We start from the raw sequence: 25176 nt of genomic DNA on the forward strand, positions 1-25176 counted from the left end.
ATTATTTCCGTGTTTGTAGGAATGTCCACATTATACGATATATTTGACGATTTGCCAAGAAGACTAGTAGATTGCAATGCGTTCTTCAGCTCTGGTTTCAGTCAATATACGAATACCGCAGTTTAATTCTGTAAATAAGTAGCCACAGATAAATAGAACGTTTCCCTTCCTATTTATTTTCCTCTTTCAAGTTTTCCTTTCTAGGGACTAAACCTCCTCAAGAAACTTTGCAATTTACGTTAGGGGACTTTCTTTGGTTGACAGCCTTGGTGACTGTGTCAGTGCCACGCTAGAATCTCATCGTAACAGAGTAGGCACCCAATGTGTGGCCTGAAAGGTGGCATTTCTGCTATCTTTTGGGGTTTACATCCACTGGGCTTGTTAGTATTAGGATCATAGGTTCCTTCGCTTGCAAATACTCCTATGCCTAAACAACCTTAGGAGGATTTTGTTCATCAGGTGAACACCATCCTGTAAGTTTGAGCCTGACGCTCAAAACAGGGCACTTCAGCCCATTCCTCTGCATAGTCGGCTGAAACTATTGCCAAAGTGCCTGAGTGGAGGATGTAGAAAGAAGAAATATGGACCATGTCCAGTCACTTGCTCATTTGAAATTCCGGAGTTCCACCTTTTAAATGTTTGCCGAGGAGTTAGCTCAAATTGTGGATTCTTACCGTAATACTCAGTATCGACTGGTACCGCTCTCGCCTGTTATGTCATGGTTCTGATTGTGGTCACAAAAATCAATCCGTGTTTTAAGAAGACCGTGAAACTATGTCTAAACGACTAGTACTTGACGTTAAACCATCAGGACTTAACTGTTCCTTCTGGAAAAGTAGGTTAAGACTCGTAAAAGCTCAGCCGGGTTGAAAATGAGCGCGAACTACGCAGAATACTGGCATTTACATATATAGGTGGATCTTGATGGGTCGTTTTTATGTCAAATATTTACGAAGAACCTAGAGAATGAATTTGTGAATATAGGTATACTTCCAAAATTTAAATTATATAAGTGGTCGATATGTTAGATAACTTCAAGACAGTGGCACCATTGTGAAGCGAATAAAAACAAGTTGCGTTAAACTTCAAGATTACAGCATTCCACATTCTTCAAAAAGGAAACAGGTAAATTGGTAACATTGACTTACTCATAAACAGCACATAATATCAAGAATCGAGGGAACAGGGATTAGAGATTAACCAGCATATACTTCTCCTGTGGACATAGGCACAATCCGTTAAGAGTAGATAAGAAACTACCCAGAAAAGCATATTCTGCAAGATCTTTTGAACAGAATGTGGCATGGCGAACCGAAGGATTATCTCACGTGCGGATTATGTAACACATTAAGAAACGCTGGTTTAGCAAAGGTGAATAACCACCAACACATAAGGTCAACGGAAACCAGTGAAGAAAGACCTTGACCTGACACAGGACAGCTGGTTTCCGAAATACAGTACAGAATAAGGAAAAACTGACACCGAATTGGTTTCCTTTCTTGAACAACTGACTAATAAATAACTCTCTTTACTGAAATTACAATATACTATGTCCACTAAAATAACAGAAGTCTAAATTCTGGCTAAATTTAAAATGAAGAGGTTTTGGCGAGGATTTTGGTGGTTCACCGTCGGACTTATTAAGTTGGATTGATACCGAAGGCACGTACCATGCTGCGGATGTTACTGAAAAGGTGGCTCGGGGACTCATAAATAACTCGAAGAATTAGAAGGACTCAAGCATTGATCACGGGCAAAATTTCGAATTTCCATAATTTTTCATAGCGGAGGTTACCCACCCGCTTCCAACAAGGAACACGATACTGGACCCTGCAAATTTAAAAGCAAGGGCTAATACGCGCTACGAGGCCAATAAGATTTTGTTCCACGAGCAGAAGGTCGGTCGAATCGGATCCATGGGTTGCGAAAAGGAGCTAATTATCGACAACGGTAGCAGTGATTTATGGGGACGTTTGGCTGTGTGCTTTCGTTGTATATTGTCTTCGTAAGAAGCGGTTTTTTCTAATGTTATAATTGACTAGTGTAGTCTAGCTAGTAAGTAACGTGGGAGGTGTATTTTTATCGCACAGACAGGAAACTTTTAAGGCTTTTTTCTCTCCTGCAATAGTACTTCCTTTAAACATCGCCTATAATAATATTCCCATTGTACCAGGTTACACCATGTCAGTTTATGAGGTGGTGGGGAAAAAACTAGTTCCACTTGGATATGCTTTGAAATTGCTGAGCAATATTCTGAAGCCAAATTGAGAATAAGATACTTTCCGCGGGGGGTACCAATGTATTGTTCTTTCCTTAGGTTCCCATATGAAAAATCTAGTTAAGAACGAAAAAGTTGATTGACGGTTTCATCCAGGGAAGAGGCAAATCATCAGACGCTGCTCCCAGGGCAGAGGTGAGGCAGCGTCTGATGAGTTGCCTCTGCCCTGGACGAAACCTTCAGTCAACTTTTTCGTTCTTTTTTGAAAACTTGGGTGTTTAACTCAAAAAGGAGGAGTCCGTGGACTATAAAAGAGGAAGTAAGTGGGTGCGGACTCAGAACTCCCAACATCCTCAACAAAAAATCTAGTCAAACAGCTAAAGTAGTGTGTGACCTAATAATCCATAAATGTTGAGTTGAATTGCCTTTTCCAGCTGCTTGATTATTCGATGACCATCCGCCGCCGATTTTGTAGCCTGATTGCAATCTCAGCTTTTCTTATGTGCTTGATGAATCGTGTTTGGTTCATCCAATGTACCCTTTTAGAAGCTTTGAGAGACCTCATATATACCACTCATTTAGGATAAAGTTTTAGGTCTTTCTTGCCCTAGGGTGATTTCAAGATCCTGGCATAACCAGTAATTACCAAATTTTCAAAATTTTCCAGGTTAGAATGGATGATACCTGCTTCTTTTGGTGGAACATTAGAGTTATATAGAGTTATAAAAGTGTTCCTTTCAAGTCTGCGTTTTTTTACGGATCATCATGTGAGCCGTTTCAACCATATTGTTGGCAGACTAACCTGAAAACTCAAAGGAAAGAGAAGCGAAACGATTTGAGAAAATAAATAAAGTCAACAGTTATATACTGTTATTATAACCGTGAAAGTTCAATCTTCTTTGATTGGTCCCAAAAAAACGAAATGGATGAGGAGAAAGGCCTAAGCAGATAAATTACCTTTTTACCTTTCAAAACTAATCCTACCCAATCAGCTAATTTTAATTACTGAAAATTCAGTAGAATAGCTAGAAACGACATCAGCAACGAGCTCAGACAGGAACAAATTCCAGCCTATATACCCACAAAAGTGTGCATTTCCAAAGACTACTAGAAGGCAGTCGTTTGAGAGATCAGGAGGCTACAACTTTCTTATTAATAACCCTGCCAGAAAACTTTACACTATAGGCGTCTATAGGCGGAGCACTCACAAAGAAAAGGGAAAGGATGTGCATGTATCTTCTTGAATCCCTATTCTGAACATCTGCTCAGCTAGTGAATTATGGCCAGTTAGAATACCCACAAACTCCTGCAAATTTCCTGCTTTTGAACAGGATAAACTTTGCAGTATGTTTGTTTGGTTCTGATAGGAAAAGTTTGGTGTGTTTAGCAACATTAAGGCTCTGCTGCTTGCCATTATAGGAAGCTTGTCCCCAATTTTTGATAGCAACATTAGCCAATGTTACTGATAATCCAATTGCTGGTTCCGGTGCGGGCGTAGGGGGAACTGAACCCCTTTTTGCTAAAACACCTAAGATTTCACCCAGAGTAGTGCAATCATACTGAAACCAGAAATACGATTCAATCGGTTTCTACATGAATAAACGATTTTTGAAGTAATTAAAGGGCTGCTCAACGGACTCTGTACAGCTTGCCAACCACCCAGGTTGTGACTCTTAGGATCGGATACACTCCATCCTGAGAGACCGTTGCATATTGTCCGAAGACAGAAGCCCACTTTTCATTCTTATTGACAAAGTAGATTGATGTTCGAGAATCCGGTTCTGTTTTTAAGCCATCGGTGTTGAAGACGTCAGTATATCCCGGCACGCATTCTTTACATTTGAAACTTCATACCTTCTAACAAACATATGTATGGCATCCGAGCATTAGAAGGCATTGCGAGAACTGGACTCAGTTCCCCCAATAATTTCCCCACTGCTCTCTTTCCTCATAGATCTAGTTGAATTTGTAAAGGACTATAAATTAAATCATGTATTTAGAGCAGTGCTGGATGTTATATTCATGGCACCAGTAATACTCAGGCACATGGTTTTCGGCAGTGCGGCTAGGTCACAGTGAAAAAACCCTTTAATTTCACCTAAACCCATCACACTACGCATGCATAAGAGAACATCGGCATAATGATAGTCATCATCATCAACGGCGCAACAACCGGTATCCCGTCTAGGCCTGCCTTAATAAGGAACTCCAGACATCCCCTAAAAGCTGTCTGGTGTCCTGGCCTACATCGTCTTTCTATCTCAGACATGGTCTGCCTCGTCTTCTTTTTCTACCATAGATATTGCCCTTATAGACGTTCCGGGCTGAATCATTCTCACCCAAACGGATTAAGAGCCGGATTTTATCCACAACCTGAAGATCATGGTATCGCTCATAGATTTCGTCGTTATGTAGGCTACGGAAGTGTCCATCCTCATGTAGGGGACCAAAAATTCTTCGGGGGATTCTTCTCTCGAACGCGGCCAAGAGTTCGCAATTCTTCTTGCGAAGAACCCAAGTCTCCGAGAACACATGAGGACTGGCAGAATCATTGTCTTGTACAGTAAGAACTTCGACCCTATGGTGAAACGTTTCGAGCGGAACAGTTTTTGTAAGCTGAAATAGGCTTGGTTGGCTGACAAAAACCGAACGTAATGATAGTACTAGAGACTATCTGAAGTTTAAGGGGGTTATCCCGTGTGAAGGACGTTTTCGTTCGCTTCTTTTGAATTTTTTTGTGAAGAACTGAATAAAAGTACAAATATGAATTTTTCACCATATATTTAGTAATATGTTGAGCATGTGTCGTAATTTTTCTAGCCCGATAGCGTAGTTTATTATTGAAATACAGAGCAACTTATACAGCCATCTCCAAAAAAGGAGTTTTCTGATGCTACGCTAAAGGACGCTGTGATTATCCTAAAGAAAAAATGTAAACGGCGTGCGGGCTTAACCACAGTCTGTAAACTAGGATTATTAAAAATATTTTTTGGGTTCGCGTGGGTGATTAAAAAAACAATTGACCATTCGCTTTGAAATTTTAATATGCTATTATACACATTCAAAGCAATAGAATGAACCGGACACGGAGAGAGGTTCTAAATATTTTGATTAACAAAACCGAAAAATTTGAAAAATCACCGGCATTTTGTTATTTTTTGACGAAATTGTTTTATTGTGCTTCATGCTAAGGAGAATTAGGAGAATTTCATGCTGATTAAAACTCCATTTTTTGTTTTTTTTTTTTGCACGGCTCAGTGACTCAAAATCACCCACGCCGTCAATTTTTGACATTTTATTAAAAAAATTGTAGCAAACAAATACCAGCCTGGAAAATTTCGTAAAACCCTTTTCTTAATTGATGCCAAAAAATCGACTCCTCGCATCCGACACACGGGATGACCCCTTAAGTCCCCATGTAGAGGTAAACCACCAACTATACAGCCTATAAACTATGAGAGGTCGCTTCATCTTTACTTCTACTTGTTCATTCGAAAGAACTTTCTTGTTCAGAATAACTCCAAGAGATTTCACTTCTTCTTAGAGTACCTCTCATCTCTGGAAGGTTACGTTTTTAGTTTCCTGTTTTTTGTAAATAATAGCATGGTGGTTTGATTTGGATTTAATGAAAGTGCATGCCTAAGGAGCAACTATCAATTAAAGCAACGACGCCAATGATATTTTTGCACACCATTCTGAGATACCAACCAACAACCAGGTCATTAGCATAAACTTGAGCATGTATTGGCAGAATTAGTATTATAGTTCGCATAGTAGTGAGGCGATCAATATACTGCAACAATCAACTTGCATACAGAGCAATCTCCGCATTAGCATAGCATACATTTATTTAATACTACCTCTCTGGTGGCATCACAAAACTTCTAGAAAGGCGCACAGCCAAAGGCCTCTTCAATGTTGACGAACACCCGCACCCTGTACTTGCCTGTCAGTGTTGCGTCCCCTATCTTTACAAAGAATGGAAAGCAGACTCACAAGGTTTTTCACGAGGGTAAGCATGTTGATTTTCATTTAATTGGTGCGTCTTTATTGTCTTCTAGCGAAAGTGATGATCACATATACTTTAGAAGTTACTCTAAAATGTTTGTACTCTCTTTAGCATCGCTCTATGCCAGCTACTTTGAGATATTATAGCACCTCTTGTCTTTCATTTGTAATCACTACTCTTGCAGTGTTTGCATTCCCCATGCAACACTTTCATAGTGAAAGGTTTGTAAAAACAGCTGATTTTCTCCATCCCACTGCTCAACTCTGGAGCATAACATAGCTTCTTCTTCCACTTCCTTACAGTATGTTCTGAAGAGAGTTTCTCTTCGATCGTCTCTAATATTCACGCTGCGGATTCCGGAAGTTTAACCAATCTTCATTCTTGTTGTTTTTGCAAGTACGATTCGGGTAATATGACAAGTCTCTTCAAACACTCTAAAAAAGTGCGATTGAAAATTTTCAATTGATCTTTTATTGCCAAAGGAGCCTTTAGTCAACTTTTATTGCCAAGAAGCCCATTGAACTTTGTCCAATCCGTTTTCATAGGACTCCGTTTCAGCTTTGCCGACTGATCGTCTACCATAGTTAAATTAAATTCTAAGTGACAATAATCTGACAGTGAGACTTCATCTAACAACCAGTCTATAATCAACTCTAGCAACTTTGAAATGAAGATTGTTAGGTCAATTACTTCACCTCTTCTTGGCCCTACGCCCCATCAAATCAGCTGAAGCGTTGAAATTAAGCAAATTTTCTCCTCTAGAATTGCATATACTACCACCCCAACATCGCACCACAACCTATTAAGAGTTCAAGATCATTTGATTCTGCATAATCGAAAAATCGTAGGGTAAGTAAGCAGGGGCAACTATAACGTTTCTCCTCTTGCTATTAACCTGATACCACGTTATTAGTTGAGCGTATCTCCACTTCCGTGATTTGAGTATTTATCATATCTTACGTTGGGCGCCATTTGTAATAAACTAGCACGTTTGAAAATCTGCCCTCAATGATTTACATCAGTCAACCGAGAGAGAATGAGAATTTCCAGCATCTTAGTTCATTACGAAACCCAAAGAAATACCAGGCCACATTCATTAAACTTTTTCCTCTGTATATTCATCAGCGACTAATAAGTCGGTGGAGACATTCATTTGATTCCCAAGACAACTCATGTTTCAAATTCTTTATTACATAATTCGTCATTGGGAATATCAAAAAGAAGACTACATTATATTTGACCAAGCAAACAGAAATTTGGCCCCTTTTTTGGAAAACCGGGAAAAAAATTCAGAAAAGTGAAATAATCAGTGCTCGATGGCACGTAGAAATACTATATTCAAGTAACTGGATTTCCGGATTACTAAAATCAAAAGTACGCAGTGCACTCCCCAAGGATACTAAATAAATCCTCTCGTTTTTCCAAGTAAATAAGGGATCGCCTTACATATGTATATACATATATTGCATCCTGAAATACGGAGGAATATTATATTGCTACTTATGCACTTTGGTATTTCTCCAATCACTACAACAATACCTTCAAAAACTACTTTTTACTTCGGACCTCATGTTTCCCGCTCTCACTATTGAATCAAAGGGTTGTTTTGTCCTTGCCTTAATCTAAACTTCATATATATTTTTTAGGACGAATACAATCTACGAAAAAATGAAAAAACAATGTCCTCAAACCAGATTGAACCTATGCCAAATCTCATATACATATCCGACTCTATAGGACATTCTCAATAAGGACTTAAAACAGCTGATCCTTCCTAAGAAACCTTTCCTCGTATTCTCTTTGTCTGTCTCTTATATCCTTGTCTCAAACTAACCCACTTAACTGGACCTTCAATAGCGCTAAAATAAGAAGAGAACAAATTAAATACGAAGACATTATCCGTAACTACCAATAAGACGCTGCAGCTGCCTAGACCTCATTCTGCAACCCTGCGCATACCCTCCTTATTAAAATTTTTCAACGGTTCTTCAATCCTCCCTTTGAGAAAAGTTACGGCAGCACACGCTGCGTATGTTTTGACCTCAGCCTGCAATAAGAAGTAATGCAAAGAAAACGGAGGGAAATGTCTTACATATGAGTTCGGTTATTTTTTTTTCTTCCTTCGCATTGATTGCTACCCCTCCTCACTGAGTTACCTGACCGGAATACCTGTCCCCGCTCTATTTCTCGAAATCCGAAATGATTCCCAGACGTTCACAAGTCAACTACGCAAACTCCCGGCATAGTATCGGTTAGGGCTTGTTGCGCGACACATTAGGGGATTCCAGGGAACCTTTGTATGGAGTGCCCGCGTAGATTATTTTTCCGTTATAATATTTTAAATAAAATCTTTTATCTTATTCATATTAATTTTTTGTGTGTTTTTGATTGTTTTCGGGGGTGTTAATAGCATTTGTTGACCAAATTTTCATTATGTACAAGTGTTGATCAACGTAGAAATTGCAAAAAGGACTTTTGAGTTTTATTTTGACGTTATTTATTTATTTTATATTTTTTGAACTTTAAAATCTGTGAAAGTGAAAGTTATATTTTAATTTGTTTGTTATTCATCCCAAAAATTTCACTCAAAATGTCGTTTTCAAAAGCCAAATTGAAGAGATTTAACGAAATTGCAGGTAATTATTCTATTGAAATTTGAATTCAAATAATGGTTCGTTACTGGTATGTAGCAAAGAATGACCCAAAATTAGAAATAATGCGGGTCCGTTTGAGAGCACATGGTGACATTAGAAATGGAACCATGAAACGCACGTTAATTATGCTTTATATGAGGGCGAAATGAAACTCACTAACCGGAACCAGAACTGGGGAAGGGTGTTCTTCATTAAAAAGCGCAACAATGTCTACGATGGCTTCTCTCGAATTCTTCAAAATATGTACAAGGGCCTCATAGACTAGAGAAATAGTAACTTTGCTCCTTATACTCGGAACGAAAAGATACTCACCTAACAGCAACTTGTTACGCGATATCTATATATCTATCTAATATACAATTAGATATGAAGTTTTATCTATCCAGTATGCATCGCTTCAAACATTAGGAGGGTTGTGTGCTAAACATAATGTTATTCAAATGGTTCGAAATGTTTTGAAAATTCCGGTAACGTTCTGGTGAATTTAAAGTATTTCTTTGGAGTTATCCAACCCAAAGTGGCCTTACCTTAAATTTTTAATAAACAGGACACGTAGTTGAATATCGAATGGTGAAAAAGGGTATGACCCATTGTGGCTTTGATGTATTTACATATGTCCAGCTGTTTATTTCCTTTCTTTATAGCGCAACAGTTCAATTTAAATGTGGGCCTTCATCTGCGTGAGAGCCCTTCGTTTTGAAGTCATAATGTTGTGCCAAGGGCAACGTGGTCAGCATTGCGCTCTCCCGGAACTATTATCCTGATTTAAATAAAGATCTCATTCACAGCTGGCTCGACTGACGTATAATGTTCAGCCTATGATATCCTTCTGCCATTAGGAAGATTTCAAACGCGACTTTACCCTGGAATAGCTTAGTGCCCTAACCACCAACGATCCGGACATGTCGTTTATTTGGTTTTGTGAAATGTTTAGGAGCAACTATGTTGTTCCTCTCTGAAATTTTCTGACTGTGAAATTGAAAGAAATAGTTCCGAAACCTTCGTCGAAATATGAATTTTCGAAGGAAGTGATTAATTCTTCAGATTTCACCGTCCCTATTTGGAATAGATGATTAGATGATGACCCTGCTATCCAATACCTTTTCGAAAAACGATTAGTCTATCATCTCAACTTCAATTGAGGAGTCGTTACGTTAACGATACAATGGCCGAGATAGTTGAGCGCCAGCCTCCTGATTTCGTTGCTCTGGGTTCGAGTTCTGGTTTGTCATGGATGTTTATGTTCGTTTATGTTCGTCTATGTATCGTCCCGCTTCTTTAAGCTTATCACTTTCATAACATTGGATGTGACAATGAAACTGAAGCTATTAAACTGAAAACTAAGACTATGCGGACACGCTTTACTGCGCAATAGACAACCTTTACATTACATATACTAATGCCACGAGTTGAAGAAAAACTCAAAACTGTCATCATCATCAACGGTGCAACAACCGGTATCCGACCTAGGCCTGCCTTATTAAGGAACTCTTTCGCCGAGGTTCACCAATTCGATATCCCTAAAAGCTGTCTGGCGTCCTGGCCGACGTCATCGTGCCATCTCAGGTAGGGTCTGCCTCTTCCTCTTTTTCTACCATAAATATTGCCTTATACACATATTGAACAGGATCATCTTCATCCATACGGATTAGGTGACCTACCCCATCGCAATCTTTTGAACCGAGTTTTATCCACCACTAGACGGTCACGGTATCGCCCTTAGATTTCGACGTTATGTTGGTTATGGAATCGTCCATCCTCAGCAGGAGCATTCTTCTCTTGAACGCGGCCAAGAATTCGCAATTTTTCTTGCTAAGAACCCAGATCTTCAAGGAATACATGAGGACTGATAAGATCATTGGCTTGTACAGCAAGAGCTTTGACCCTATGGTGAGACGTTTCGAGCGGAACAGTTTTTGTAAACTAAAAAAGGTTCTATTAGCAGCCAACAACCAGGCGTGGATTTCATCGTCATAGCTGTTATCGGTTGTGATTTTCGACCCTAAATAGGAGAAATTATCAACGATCTCAAAGTTGTAGTCTCCTATCTTTATTCTTCCGATTTGACCAGTGCAGTTTGATGTTGTTGGTTGGTTGGTTTTCGGTGCTATCGTTACCACCATATATTTTGTCTTAGCATCATTGATGTGCAGAACAAGATCACGCGCCGCCTGTTCGATCTGGATGAAGGCCGTTTTTACATCTCGGGTCGTTCTCCCTATGATGTCGATATAGTCAGCATAGGTAGGTAGTTGCGTGGATTTAAAGAGCATCGTACCCCCCCCCCCCGCATTTACCGCAATATTACAAATCACTTTCTTCAGGGCCAGATTGAAGAGGATCCATGATAGCGCATCCCCTTGTCGTAGACCGTTGTTGGTGTTGAATTGTCTTGAGAGTGATCCTGCTGCTTTTATCTGGCCTCGCACATTGATCAGGGTCTGAGTAGTCAATTTCGTCGGGATACTGAATTCTTTCATGGCCATGTACAGCTTTACTCTGGTTATGCTGCCATAGGCCCTGATGACAGGGAGGTGTTTAGTTGGTAGTCCGCCAGCGTGCTGTTGCGGGAGTCCAACACTCTGTGCGTAAACGCATTCACCTACCCTACTCCCAAAAAAAAAAAAAATTGCTGTCACAGGCGGCTTTAAAGTCTATGAAAAAATGCTGCAACTGATGTTAATATTCCAACAGTTTTTCCATCGCTTGCCGCCCAAAGAAAACCTGATATGTTGCTTATTTGTCTGGAGTGAAGCCTGTTTGGTATGGGCCAATGATGTTCTGGGCGTATGGGGCTATCTGGCCTAGCAAGATAGCAGAGAATGTCTTATAGATGGAACTCAGCAACGTGATACCTCTATAATTGCTGCACTGTGTGAGATCTCCCTTTTTACGTATGAGATAGATAATGCCTCTTTCCCAGTCGTCAGGCATTGTTTCGCTGTCCCACACCTTGAGCATTATTTGATGAACCATTTCGTGTAATTGGTCGGTCCAGGTAGTCCAGATGGTCCTCTTGTATACCAACAGAGATCCAATTCATTGCTGCTAGTTTTTATCCTTGCCACAGATATTGAAGACGGGGGAAGAAGGGGTTTTCCATGGCCTTTTCTAACTCCTCAATCTTTGAATCCAATTCGTCTATAGTGCAAAAGCTACCATTAAAAATTCATGAAAGTTCACTTCTGAAAATCTTAAATCAAATAATTGTTTTTTTTATTTTAATGGGCAGATTCGGTGCAGTTTTCTTTCCACACTAATAATCCGGCCAAACTACCTTCAGTCGATCCGTTTAGTATCTCTGAATATTTGATGAGACTGCACCATGCTATCCATCTGCTAGTACTCAATTATGGGAATGACCGCTGTTGGATGCTGTCGAGTTCTCTACCATGAAAATGCTATGGTCAAATATAAAGGGCCGCCTTCTAGCCATCAAACATTTCTCAATTGTAAATGTAGAAAGCTGGTTCACTGCCTTTATTAAGTCTGTACTAATAGTACTAATAATAAAATCAAATGGAAACTCACATCGTGCTGATTGTCGTTGAATTTGTAACTCCTGTAGCGGTAACGATCGGTCGTTAGCCGTGTGAACTAATGAGACATACAAGTTCTCCGCTCTAATCGACTCTAGTTTGCTGAAACCTAAATTAAGTTAAGCTCTTCCTGGAGATGATACAACCAATGACTTTTAGGTTGTAAATTTAATTGCACTATTATCTCGGAACAATATTTTAATCAAAACATGTTCAATCCAAGGCCCCGTTATTAATATAACAGTCATGTTTTCCTCCCTGAGGAAAGGAACAGATTAGCAACTTAGGGTACTGTAAATTAATTCGCTTTGCCCACAGCAATGCCTGGCTACGTAAGGGCAAATGTCATCATCAAAACCTCAATTTTTACATTTTCTGATACTTCATTAACGGTCCGAACTGTATTTGTCATTATTCTGTTCCGAAAATAAGACTTCAAGCTTTCCGAGCCTAACCCCAAAGCGGGTTATATGGTTGTCATTTCCACGCCTCTTCACTCCTGAAGGGTTGAGCAAATACGAGGTACTTTTTGGAACATTCCTCTTCATTAAGACCGTCTTTTCATCCATTAGGATCGCAGCGTTTTAGGGCGCAGACATGTCTCCAAACAATTTCTTGGCATGGAATTAATTTAAACTTTATGCTCACTCAGGCGTTGCTGACTTAAGCGGCATATGAACTGAGCAGTATTCACAGACTGCATCTGAGCCCCTATATTCCACCCATTGCCAACGAGTTATTCGGTATCGATTTCAGCCAGTTTTGTCCCATAACTCCGACAAACAGTTCGCAACTAGTGGAGTTACCATCCGCCAAAATTACCTATAAATGTTGCCACGCTGCGTCACTAGGAAGCTTAGATGAGTATCCGCTGTTGATTGGCTTTCCCAGATTAACTCCTAGTGAGCCTATTTGATGTGGTTAGCCTTAAAAATTCTGTTTATTTTACCGGAATTGTCTATCTCCTCATGAGATTAGTTCGGTGGTATCTATCACTACCTGTAAATGTCGCCTCGCTGCCTTACTAGGAAGCTTCGACGTGTGCCCGCTGTTCACCGGCTCATTATCTATATCAGTCTCCCTATTCCTTGCATATTTGTTAAAATGCATCTTTTTTATTTGTTTTAAAAAGTAAATTTCATATTTAGACCCTAAAGCTGTCTAGGAACGGGGCTCACCTTCGTTAGTCTTGCATAACATTCCTTAGTCTGCCTGAAAATTTAACTGAAATCTATTTCCTGACGGACTAAAGGATGCTGTGCAAGACTAGCCAATTGAAAAATTGTGTGCTTATATAATTTCAATCTGACCAAGCTCCACGAAAATTTTAAAAATATATAGGGAAGCTTGATCGCATTGGTTTCCATGAATACAAATCCAAAATCAAATCCATTCCTTTGGTTTATTCGCTATCCTAAGAAACATGAGGATAGCAAAAATCGGTCCATGTAAATCGCATGGATATACCTGTTGTATTTCTGCAGAGCCGCGTGATACCTGGAGTGGGGCTCCACTTTCTAATGTAATTCCTCACCTGCCACACATCGAGCCGGTGATACTTTTGCGGCAATAGCTCAGTCATTCGACAACAGTTCTTCTATAGCTTTTACTTCACAAACTCGTGATGCTTTACGGCCGAAATACCAATCTCGGCTAAAATCTCGGCGCACAGTCAATGAAGTTGATCCTTTAGCTTTCAATAACGCTTATTCCGTATACCCATTGAATATTGAAAGCATTCACGAACGACATGGATTTAAGCACTTCTGGCCCCATGCCACTATAAAATTCGATGATTAGATTTCGTTCTCCCCTAATTCGGCATGTGAGCTTCTCATAAATGTTTACATCTAGCTCATCTTTTTTTCCACCCGCGATAAATCCGATATTCTTTCATCCTATGGCTCTTCCACTTCTCTTCTGACCCCTCCCATTATCGACTTTTTTTATAGACAGTCTTAATATTAATGGCGATTGCGGTTCTCACGGTTTTCCTAATATTTTTTTGAAAAAATGTAAACAATGACTGCTCCAAAGCTTTTGAGTCCGTGGACCATACCCTGCTTCCCAAGAGGCCCAGTTCATTTGGCCACTATTTCTTCTCTCCTGTTTGAGGTTTACATATGCTGTAGAGCTTATAGGATCTCCTTCAGCAGTTGTGCCATATCACAAGGCCTTCCGCATCTGGTGTACCACAGAGTTCCATCCTTGGTCCATTTAAAAACTCTTTCTTTATGAATGATCTTTTTTCCTTATTTACTTGACCTTATCCTTTGTGTGCAGACGATTTGAAATTATTTTCTATTGACTCGTCTGCAGAACTTAATCACCTACAATCAAACCTCGGAACTCTGTCTCATTGGAGGGGAATAAGTTGGTCATTAATGCTTGGAAAAGTTTCACTTTAGTTTTCCCTGAACACTCCTACCCCGATACCTATTTATTACTTGGATGACCAGCATCCTTCCATTAATCTCCCTTATAGAGATTTCGGCATAGCATTCGACAGCATTAATTTTCACTATGTTGACATCCTCAGTTATTTAAACTTCTGAAAACCGCCATTCCCCAATAGTGTCCCCATAAATGGCTTGCACGTAATACAGTATTATATAAAGTACCTCGCGAAAAATAAAAATGTCCGTCTGGGTTGTGTCTAGAATCTAAATTTTGTACCAGGACGAGATAATTTTTTTTACAAAATCTATTATATTAGCTGGGAGTCTTTGGTAGATTTGAGCACGGTTGGGAGCAAGGGCAGATATTTCATGTTGAAAATGGTCTTCTGAGATATAATCATCTGAAGCTTGCGGAAGCCTGGTAACTGCAGACAAAATCAGGGCCATCTCCTTCACTTTATCATATTAGCTACATTTAAAAGAAACTAGCACCCCGATTTGCTCTAGTGGCGATCCTTACCTTTAATTTTGTTCTCCAAAATCTGTATGCAATCGTCCCTTTATAGCTATGGATGAAATCAGGTTGAACAGTTTATGATGAACCGTCAATTGACCTGAATGGACATGGAATACCTTATCCGTGATTATATCAATCACGGCAATATCTATGGTAAACGATACATGGCGGACCCTACCTTCGGAGTCTTGAAGTATGTCAGGACCTTGGCAGAGATCGGGACGTCTAAAACGTTTGAGTACGGCAGATATATGTAGACTGAGCACCGGTTGTGATGTCTTTTGATACCCGAAAAGTCTTGAGGTCTTATCATAAACTTGTTCCTAGTTTTGATGGTCCTGTGACCAAATTTGGTGTCTCCCGTGGCTTCTCATTTTTAAAGTTGCAATAGTTGAAGCTAGAATTGTCAAATAATAAAATAGAAGATGCCAACGAGTCGCCCTATAAACGTTGCATCTTTTTTTTCCCTTCTAAGGTTTTGTGTAAAACAGAACCTTATTAAAATCAATTCACTGCCTGTCTATCTGTCTACTTGTTTGCCTGTCTGTTTGTCATACGCACTTTTCTCTAAAACGGCTAAACCGATCCCAATGAAATTTGGTGGAGATATGGGAACTATGAATAGGCATACAGTGAGTGGTATAAATTTACTTACAGTTTAAGGGGGGGCTCCCCATACATGTAAAGAGAGATGTAAATTTCTTTTTCATCCAATATAGTCATCTGGGATATCACATGAAAGGTCTCAGTTAGTACTTTCCGAGTTTGATATTAGTTTTGATATGAATTGGAAAGTGCGCGAGTAAGGAGTCAAAATGTACACACTCAAAGTGAAAGAGGACTCATTTTCGAAAATTACCCAACCCAAAAATTCGAAAAAAAATCATAGTGGTGCACTTGGATGAAATCTAGGCCTCAAAATATACCCCATTCCGATATCTTTTTAACTATGTGACACGGAGCTGGCGTGCACTCGTCGCTCCTCACACATTCTTCTTTTTCTTCAACCTTTGTCCCGTTCACAAGCAAGTTTGGCTCGTTGTGATTGGTTTCGCCTTTTTATTTTATTAAATACCTGATCAGGATGTAATCGCGGGGCCTTTAAATCCCTATCCAACGTATTAAGCCACCATTATTTCGGCGGGCCTTTTGGTCGCTTGCCATCGGCTTCGATGTTCAGAGCAATCTTGGTAAGTGAATTCTCGTTAGCGCGAACTAGGTGACCATACCATCGAAGACGCCTTCCTCGGAGTTTCTCCACGATCGGTGCAACCACATGTCGATACCGGGTATCCTCATTTCGGATGTGATCAAAACGTGTCACGCAACTAGTCCAATTCAACGTCATCGTCCCCATTACAGCAAGACGCCGTTCATTGTCTTTTATAGTCGGCCAACACTCAGAACTATAGAGAACGGCAGACGGACGACATTGCGGAAAATTTTAGATTTGAGACGTTCGCTGATACGTCGATCACAAAGAACAGCAGTTGTGGCACACCACTTCATCCAGGTTGCGTTAATGCGTGAACCAATTTCACAACGCAGTTCTCCATTGGCTGATAGTGTTGACCCGAGGTATTTAAATCGTTCAGTTCTGCGCCGGTTACTGCCATTGACAGAACTGAGCAATTTAAATACTTTGAGTAAAAAATTCTTCTTCCAGCCTGTCTACTTCTAGACCTCAAAAAGGATTTATTAGTCTTGTTTCGCCCTTCGTAAAAGAATTTGTTCCTGGTTGTTGCAAATATACACACATTGCTTTTTATATGTGTATCTTTCTAAAAAAGATGTAACCGATTGTCATATGATATTTCTTCATACGTAACACAAAGACCCGACAATTCTTTACTTTTTCCCTTAAAGCTGCTTATTTTTTGTATCTATTCAATTATAACCGTTGCTAATTCTCAGGTTATCATTACCCTTTTTCTTCGTTTCCTTATTTACTCTATAAGTTCGGTCGGAAACATCTACCACCCTCTGCATTCCTTTACATGCACTCCTTCACTATGTCCATACCTTTCTCTTAAAGGAGGGTGCTAGTACCATGCCAAACGATGTCCTAAGCTAATAATGTACGAATTATACGGTCTAGCAATAAATCACTCATCGTCTTAAGTCAATATTCGTTCATACATAATCCGGCACTAATCTTCTTCAAACATCGGCTCAAGGCGAAACGTCTATATTTGCTTTTGATAGACTCAGATGTTCCGTGCCATAACCGGCTTAGGGGACACACCAAAGGTAAGAATATTCATTTCTTGGTCTTCAGAAAAAATCCTTATCCATTTCAAACGACATCTGCTATCTTCAGCTACTGCACGTTTTCTATTTACTCTACGTACAGAGTAAAGTATCTTTTGGCTTGGAGACCGGATTTTAGTTTCTTTTTTCTTGACACTCATATTCATCTGCGAAAGTGATAATTAATTATTCTTTCAATGACATGAGTTCATCGCATTCCAATAAGTGTCTCACAGAAGAGTCGAAATTTCTTTTTCATTTTCATCTACTAGAAAAAAGTATCTTTTTAAACTCTTCGAAGACAGATGTCTTGGAGGGCACATTGTTCTGAACTATTTTATAATACATTCAGCTCAACCGTAGAAAGGGAACAAAAGGCTCTCAAGCAAAAAACAAATCAGTCGGGCTAATTAACCCCCAGAGTGCTAAGGGGTCGGTGGACTCACATAAATATGCATCTAGATATGAAGGCATACTGGGATGTGTACTTTTAAGTAGCTATTCTTATGTTTGTATGTATGCATAAGAATCAACTTAAGAAAAGTGAGCCACACGCATGGCTTGCTACGTTTGACTATATGCCTTGCTATTATCTTTCGATCATGTAGTGCCGTAGATAACCACGTACAGACTATCCCTCTTGGCCGGTCAATTGTTGAACAGCGGATGTTTTCCTGTGTCATCTGTTTGGGATTTTGTTGATACTGTTACTATTGTCCTTTATTATTTTCAAAGGAAAATCATCATTATAGCACCTTGAGATTGCGAAAGAAACTGACCAGCAGGGATTTTTTGGAAAATGACTCCTTGGGGACAAATACGACGTGTGCTATAGATGACCATCTTGAGGTGAAGGAATGGTCTTCAATGTCGCAGATACTCATTTTTGGGCAAAGAATTTAATTTTTTGACAGTTATTATTTTTTTTTTTTCAAAAGGATTCGCAATATATCCTGTCAATTCTGATTTAAATTAATTAGATTTTCTTATGGCTCTACTCATTTAAAAGAGCGAAGCGTCTATTGCCATATTCATAAACGAAAGGAGTTGTCATCAACGTACCACAAAGAAGACACTCAATGCAGCCTATCCAATCATACAATAAAGAGCTTCCTCAACTTCCCCAAACCGAAGCAATGAGCATGAGGGACAACTATTCATTAAATAACAACAATGACGTAAAGATACAATGAAGTGTAGTTCCTTTAGGTTTCTCCCCTAAAGGGAGCGCTCTTCTTTTATGACTTTCAAATTTTTACGATATGTCGTGACGTTATTCAAAATTCCCTTACACCGAGGTTATATGATTGCTCTCACAGTTATCAACTGCAAACGTTTTTCGAGGACGACTTGGTACACGTGTGCACTCTGCTACGGTTGAATAAGTTGAAGGGAGACTGACTTCCTACCAAGAACATCAGAATCTTTTGGTGTACTTCAAGAAAGAAGGGAGTTGATATTTGAGGGTTTAAGACGTGAAGCGGAAGGTAATTGCAGATGATTTATCGGTTCAAGGTGAGGTGACCTGACTTAATTTTTCACATGCTCCATGATGCAGCATTACTTCTTAGTAAAGAGAGCATTTGATAGTTTTACAAGCAATTAAAGCTTCATATCCTACTTAGGGAGGAAGATTTGACAACTAATTTGAAAACCTACTTACTGAGGCATTTATCACATCTATCTGAATAAACAGTAGCCACTTATTATAAGTAAAGTGAAATGGTGGGACTCTAGGGAACTTTCCTCTCCCTTTTTCGGCACTGTACTCCCGAAAACCGAATGGGCTAGTAGATGCAAATCCGGTGTCGAACTCTTGCTGACGACCTTCGTAAGGCTCTCATTTCCTGAGATGGCTGCTCGTAACACGATCTTCATTGCAAAATTTTGGTGTAAGTTAAGGAGCATCATAATTGTTCGGTGCTATGCACCAACGGAGACTTCTAATATACAGCGAAAGGAGGAGGATGCTTGCTATGAGCAATTGTACGTAGTTCAGGAGGGTCTTCCTGAAGACCACACTAGGGTCGTGATAGATGGTCTAAATGACAAGGAGGGTTTTGGAAACCCCTTGTTTGAGCATGTGGTGAGGAAACATGGATTTCTAAACCATAGCGAAATCGGTGCAAGCTTTGAAAACCTCTGCATCTTTCATCGCCTCGTCATCGGCGGTACACTGCTTAAACGCAGAGCCTGTCACAAGCTTTGTTGGACTCTGACTCACCAGCAACGCGCATCTGATCAGATCGAGCAATGATCAATAGCATATTTAGGAGTCGTCATCTAAATGTGTGCAACAGGAAGAATGAACGAATGATATAGGCCTGAAAAGAAGCCCTCACCCGATGGCGTCGCTTCCGCAAACTCAATACAGCATATTGCCGTGAAAAAATGTTGTCCCTGCACAAGCGGCACGCACTATAAGCAGCCCTCTCGAAAATTTTGATGAGCGCGGGATCCGCTTCAAGGAGATCAAGATTTTAAACATAGCTGCTCTGTCCGTTTGACAAACCAAACCAGTTCCATGTAAAGTTGGTAAAGTACATAAAAGACATGCTTTTTCCTTTGATAATCGTTACTAATTTTAGACTTTATACCGACCAAATGAGGAAATAGAATGGAGGTGCTAATGAAGGTTCAATTACGGGTGGAGTGTCTACGTAATCGGTTCGTTGCATGACAAGCCACCCAAGTGGCAAACCGTGGTCTTCAATCGTAAGAGTTCAGTTCAACGACGGACACAGCTTTTGGTTAGAAAATCCCATCTTGACTATTTTCCGATGAGCAAGGACATCTACATCCTAGAAGAAAATCTTGGGATTGATGGTCACTTTCGTTCACTTGCGTGTTGCGTCCGGCATTTCTCGCACGGTTGGGCAGCTGCGAACCACCAAGTTCATCACCGACCGCTTGTATGATCCAGCTGTCACTCGACAGGGGGAGAGCTATCTTGTTGTTCGGATGGGAAATATACTGAATAACCCACCTGAGAATATTGATGAGGATTGGACTGCCATCAAAAATGTTCTCTTCTCGGGTATTCACAGCTCGTCTGCCACCTCTTGAAGAGGCGTTATAAGACCCAGTTGACTGTAGAATTGTGGAAGCGGACCGATGAATGGAAGGGGTTGAAAGTTCCACTGATTGCTGCGAATGATAGCGGGCGTGATACGCTCCGATACCGAGCGAAATCCCAGGAAGTTCGGCGTAATCTGCGTCGTCGACAAGGGAGAATTTGGTATTCGCTGATCAGAGAGGTGGAGGATGCTGCAGATCGCACTTTTTTCAGGAATGTATACCGCATCACGAAAGAGCTTGCATGTGATCGCAAATCTTTCAATGATCCTGTGAAGGATGTTAACGTTCGACTTCTCATCCACGATGGTGAACAACTGCAGAGATGGAAAGAACACTTCACCACGGTTCTTAACCGTATCACATCCTGTGAAGTTCCTTCTCTTCTGGATGAAATAGCTAGTCACCGTAACACGCGGATAGAGAATGTTCCTCCTAACAGAAGAGAAATAATTGGGCTTCACGGTCTCCCGCAGAGTTATTTATCACTGCACCGGAAATCATGGCAATCCGAGACTTTTCCTAGAGTGTGAAAAATGGGGGTGATCGTTAAGATTCCAAAGAGGGGGGCCCGTTTTGAGTGTGACAATTGGAGGAGCGCATCAAAGAAAATCCCAACAGCTCGAACGACAGAGAGCTAGCTAGTTTCCTCTCTGTATCTGCCTGAATTAACCGTATCAATACCCTACGCGCAGTTTAGATCTTCGTTACACCTGCTGTTCATCAATTTCGAGAATGTTTTCGATAGCGTGAACAGGGAGTGTATCTGGATTGTCTACGCAGAGGGGGGGGAGGGCATTCAAGAGGAGCTGGCTCTTATAAGAACGACATATGAAGACGCAAAATGTCACGTGCTGCACCGAGGTGAATTCTCGGGGGATTTTAAATTCCAAAGCGAAGTCCACCAGGGTTGCATCCTATCACCGGTATTATTTCTTCATGTTATCGGTGACGTTCTTCATGCTGTCTTGTCCGGAGGACGCGGATGGATTCAATGGTAGATGATATCTTTCTTCTAACACCTTGACTGCGCTAAAGACATCTGCGTTATATTGTTATGTGGGAATAGCCTAGTGACCAACAGGGCAGGTCGCTCCAAACCACAAACCGCTCATCAACCGAAATTTGCGTTGTATCGTCAGAATACTCTGACTTGAGATGGCAATAAATAATACCTGTAGTGGCGTTGATTAGGAGACGGAAATGCCAGTGGGTAGGTCGCACATAGGGAAAGCACGATAATTCTCTCGTTCAAAGGAACCCACTATCCAGGAATTCCTGACGAGTTGGTGGCTCGAGAGTTACATGACACAGAACAGTAGAGGACGCTTCTCGAATAGTCATGGAAAAAGTTGAAGCACATTGCGACAAACCGACAACTATGTTTTTAATGCGAGAGGATGAAAGAAGGCGAAACCGACCCCACCTCCCCTATGATAGATCATTTTGAGGAGTAAAGAAGGAAGCCAATGAGTATCTTCTTATTGACTACTTTGCTTTACTCCTTACGTTCTTTTCAGTCAGTCTTCAGTGGGTCTTCAATGAGGGAATGTTTCATGCACGGTTTGGATCGAGATAGACTGTCCCCTTAAGTCGTTTTTAAATATGTGGGTACAGTGTTCATTAGGAGTTGGGGGTATCTGTCAGAAACTCTAATGCGATAGATTAGCTGCAGTAAAGAATTGAATAAAGGATTTGAATACACTGTCTATATAGTTTCGGGCCTTGTTTGTGAACCAGAGATGGACGACCTGTTTAGCAGCAAGAATGGGAGCTTTTTTAAATATGCGGGTTCCTTGCCTTTCAATTCATTTGCGAAGATGTTTTCATTTTTTTACAGCAACAATTGAAATTTTGGGCCATCCACTATCTTAGGACGTGTATAGAGGTTTCAACACACTCCGCACACGCAGGCAGTACCCGAAGATATCCCTAGTTTCCCTAGGTAATCGTTTAGCCAGCAGTGAACAGTGAGAATTTCCACTATGATTCGGAGCTTCTGCTTGGTGAAGTTTAAGCAATCCTTGCGTACTGGTTCGTATCCCCCAATAAGCCTTCTAGACTGCTCCATTCCTTATCAGCTCACCCAGTATATTTCCCCAAGCCGTTCCCCTTAATTGTTTAATGTTATAGGTATGAACCCGTTCCCGATTCCATAGAAGGGTTCTGGCCCGTGTAAAAGCGTCCCCGCTCCCTTCTTAGCTAGTTCGTCAGCTGTCTCATTGCCTTCCAACCAAATATGGCCTGGAACCCAGAGTATTCAGACTTTGTTCAACGAGCCGAGCGTACTCAGTCTCTCAAGGCATTTCCATACCAGTTTAGAGTTCACCTAGTTGGTCCTAAGTGCTTTGATCACCGCTTGGCTGCCAGTCAGAATAGCAATGCTCTGCTACCTGTAGTTCTTTGGAGATTAATTAATAAACAATGACTCCAGCACCCGCTCCTTCTGCTGTGAGGAATCCGTCAGTGTACCAAACGATCAGTTGCTGGTTTAAGCCCCATGTCAAGTAGCAGATGATACAAGCATGGATGGTGATAGCGATAGTAATTGTTGGAGGGCAGTAATAGTAGCATTGACTTTAGTTTCAAAACTCCGGTCAATCATGTGGAGACAAAGCGGAAAATGGTTAATAAACTTTTCGGGAAAGAAATATATTTCGCGGTAGGATAATATTACAATTGGTGGGTTGGTCAAATTGCGAGGAAATTTTTCCTTACACTTATTCGGATTCAAGAAAATATTGGCCAAACGGTTGAGGTATTTGGAATGTTGCATAGGTATCCTCTCGCGGGTTGAGGTTTCCAAGTAGTAGTGTTGAAGCAGGATTACTACGGAGAGTACCTATTTGTTAATAATGTCTTCACGGCGTCTTCTTGTACCGAAGGTTACCATAAATAAAATTGGTAGCTGAATGAATGATAGCGTTGGGATCATATGAGGCTTTATTGGTGGGATTGGTTGAGGCAGGGTTACAGAAGCTCCTTTTCTGTGTTTCAGCTCGCTACCACTTTATCTTGTAGTTAGCGGAGAGGTCGTATAGCAAGTCAATATTCCTATGCGTCGTCGCTATACTTTCAAAAGCGAAACTTCAAACCTAAAATCAACAGTCATGACAATCCTAAACACCAGGCTACTAACTTTTCCGAACGACCTTCATTCAGTAACTATTCAAACCTGTTAATGAAATGGGAACTCTTTTCTCAGCTCGAATTTCCGCCTCAATAAAGGTATCATACTTTAAAAAGCGTATTCCCTTTGAACATAAAACAAACATATTAAAAATGTTGGACTGGCCAATTTTCTTCAAAACGTATCTTTAACCGTTCGATGGACCTGTTGGTTGAGTATAATCATCATTCCCAATCTAGTTGTCCCCGGTTCAAATTTCTGTTATAGATGCTTGTGGTCATCTTCGTGCTAGTCCCGCTGCTGCAGGCTTGTGATTGAAGCACAATTTCGTTTCAAAATCCAAGAAGAATTTGTGTCTATGCCCTCCAGATTTAGTGGGCAGCTTTCCTCATTTTTGTCTAGATTACTCATGATTATTGTCAAGCTCAAGCAAGCGAGCCACTGTTTATATTCATTCCCTAATGCATATATTTAAGCATTTGAAGTCACCGTGGTCTGTCTTTGTCTGATGGCTGGGCTTTTCAACAACAGCACTCCCCTCGCTAAGCGATGGGAACTCTATACTGGTGGCACCATCTAGGAGAAAATTGGCGACCTCATGTCCTGCAACTACATGGGAAATAAGCAACATCGGTGGCTAGTAGAAGGTATATGAACTAGGATTACCTATTGGATAATGTTTTGGGGTAAAAAATTGGCAATTTCTTTCTGTTAAACCTCCCTACCATTGATCGTTTCTTAAAGGTGATTAAGGGCATTTGTCAGTTAGAACCCTGATAGGTGACGATGGCCTATTTCAGCAAAAAGGCACGTGTAAACTTTTTCAATGTTTGGTTAACTACTTAACCTTTAGAAAAACAACGACTACCTTAATTCCATAATTGTATGGTAATTATCCACATTGACTCTCCAGTATATAATGCTTAGAGAAAAATCAAGCCAGGTTGCTCAGAAGTTCCATTCAATTAATTTTTTAATATATTTTGCACATTTGTACACATGAATTCATAAGAAGGAATTACACAACGTCACTCAAGATCAATCTGAACAATATTCATGGGTATGAGTCCCAACGAACAGGACACTTTCATGAGTTCAAGGAACCTTATTCGAATTCCTGTTCGGCTCTGATGAAAAGACTTCTCTCTAAACGGTATTGTCCCACAAATCATCTTACGTAGAGGAGGTACCTTTCCGGTTTCACATTCCCTTCTCCTTCATAGTCAAACGTCTACCATATATAAAACTATAACCAGATTTTTTTCCCACGTAGGACCTAAAGTTACGCTACTTTTCCTTTCTATTCAAGTTCCCATAGATTATAAGCAGTGATAGTGGTAGTTGTTGCTGCATTTGCCATTAAAGATACAGTTGCACGATAGACT

General features: G+C 40.4%; 1 protein-coding gene across 1 annotated transcript in view; it reads left to right on the plus strand.

Moving 5' to 3' along the window:
* Positions 1-8480: 8480 nt before the first annotated feature.
* LOC119654132 (golgin subfamily A member 4) overlaps positions 8481-25176 on the plus strand; it is a 30702-nt gene continuing 14006 nt past the window's right edge. The window contains exon 1 of the mRNA XM_038059294.1: positions 8481-8863. Within this exon, the coding sequence (XP_037915222.1) occupies positions 8818-8863 (46 nt within the window). The 5' untranslated portion in view covers positions 8481-8817. The remainder of the gene's footprint in view (positions 8864-25176) is intronic.

Source organism: Hermetia illucens, chromosome 4 (assembly GCF_905115235.1).
Source record: "Hermetia illucens chromosome 4, iHerIll2.2.curated.20191125, whole genome shotgun sequence".
NCBI classification, from domain to species: Eukaryota; Metazoa; Arthropoda; class Insecta; order Diptera; family Stratiomyidae; genus Hermetia; species Hermetia illucens.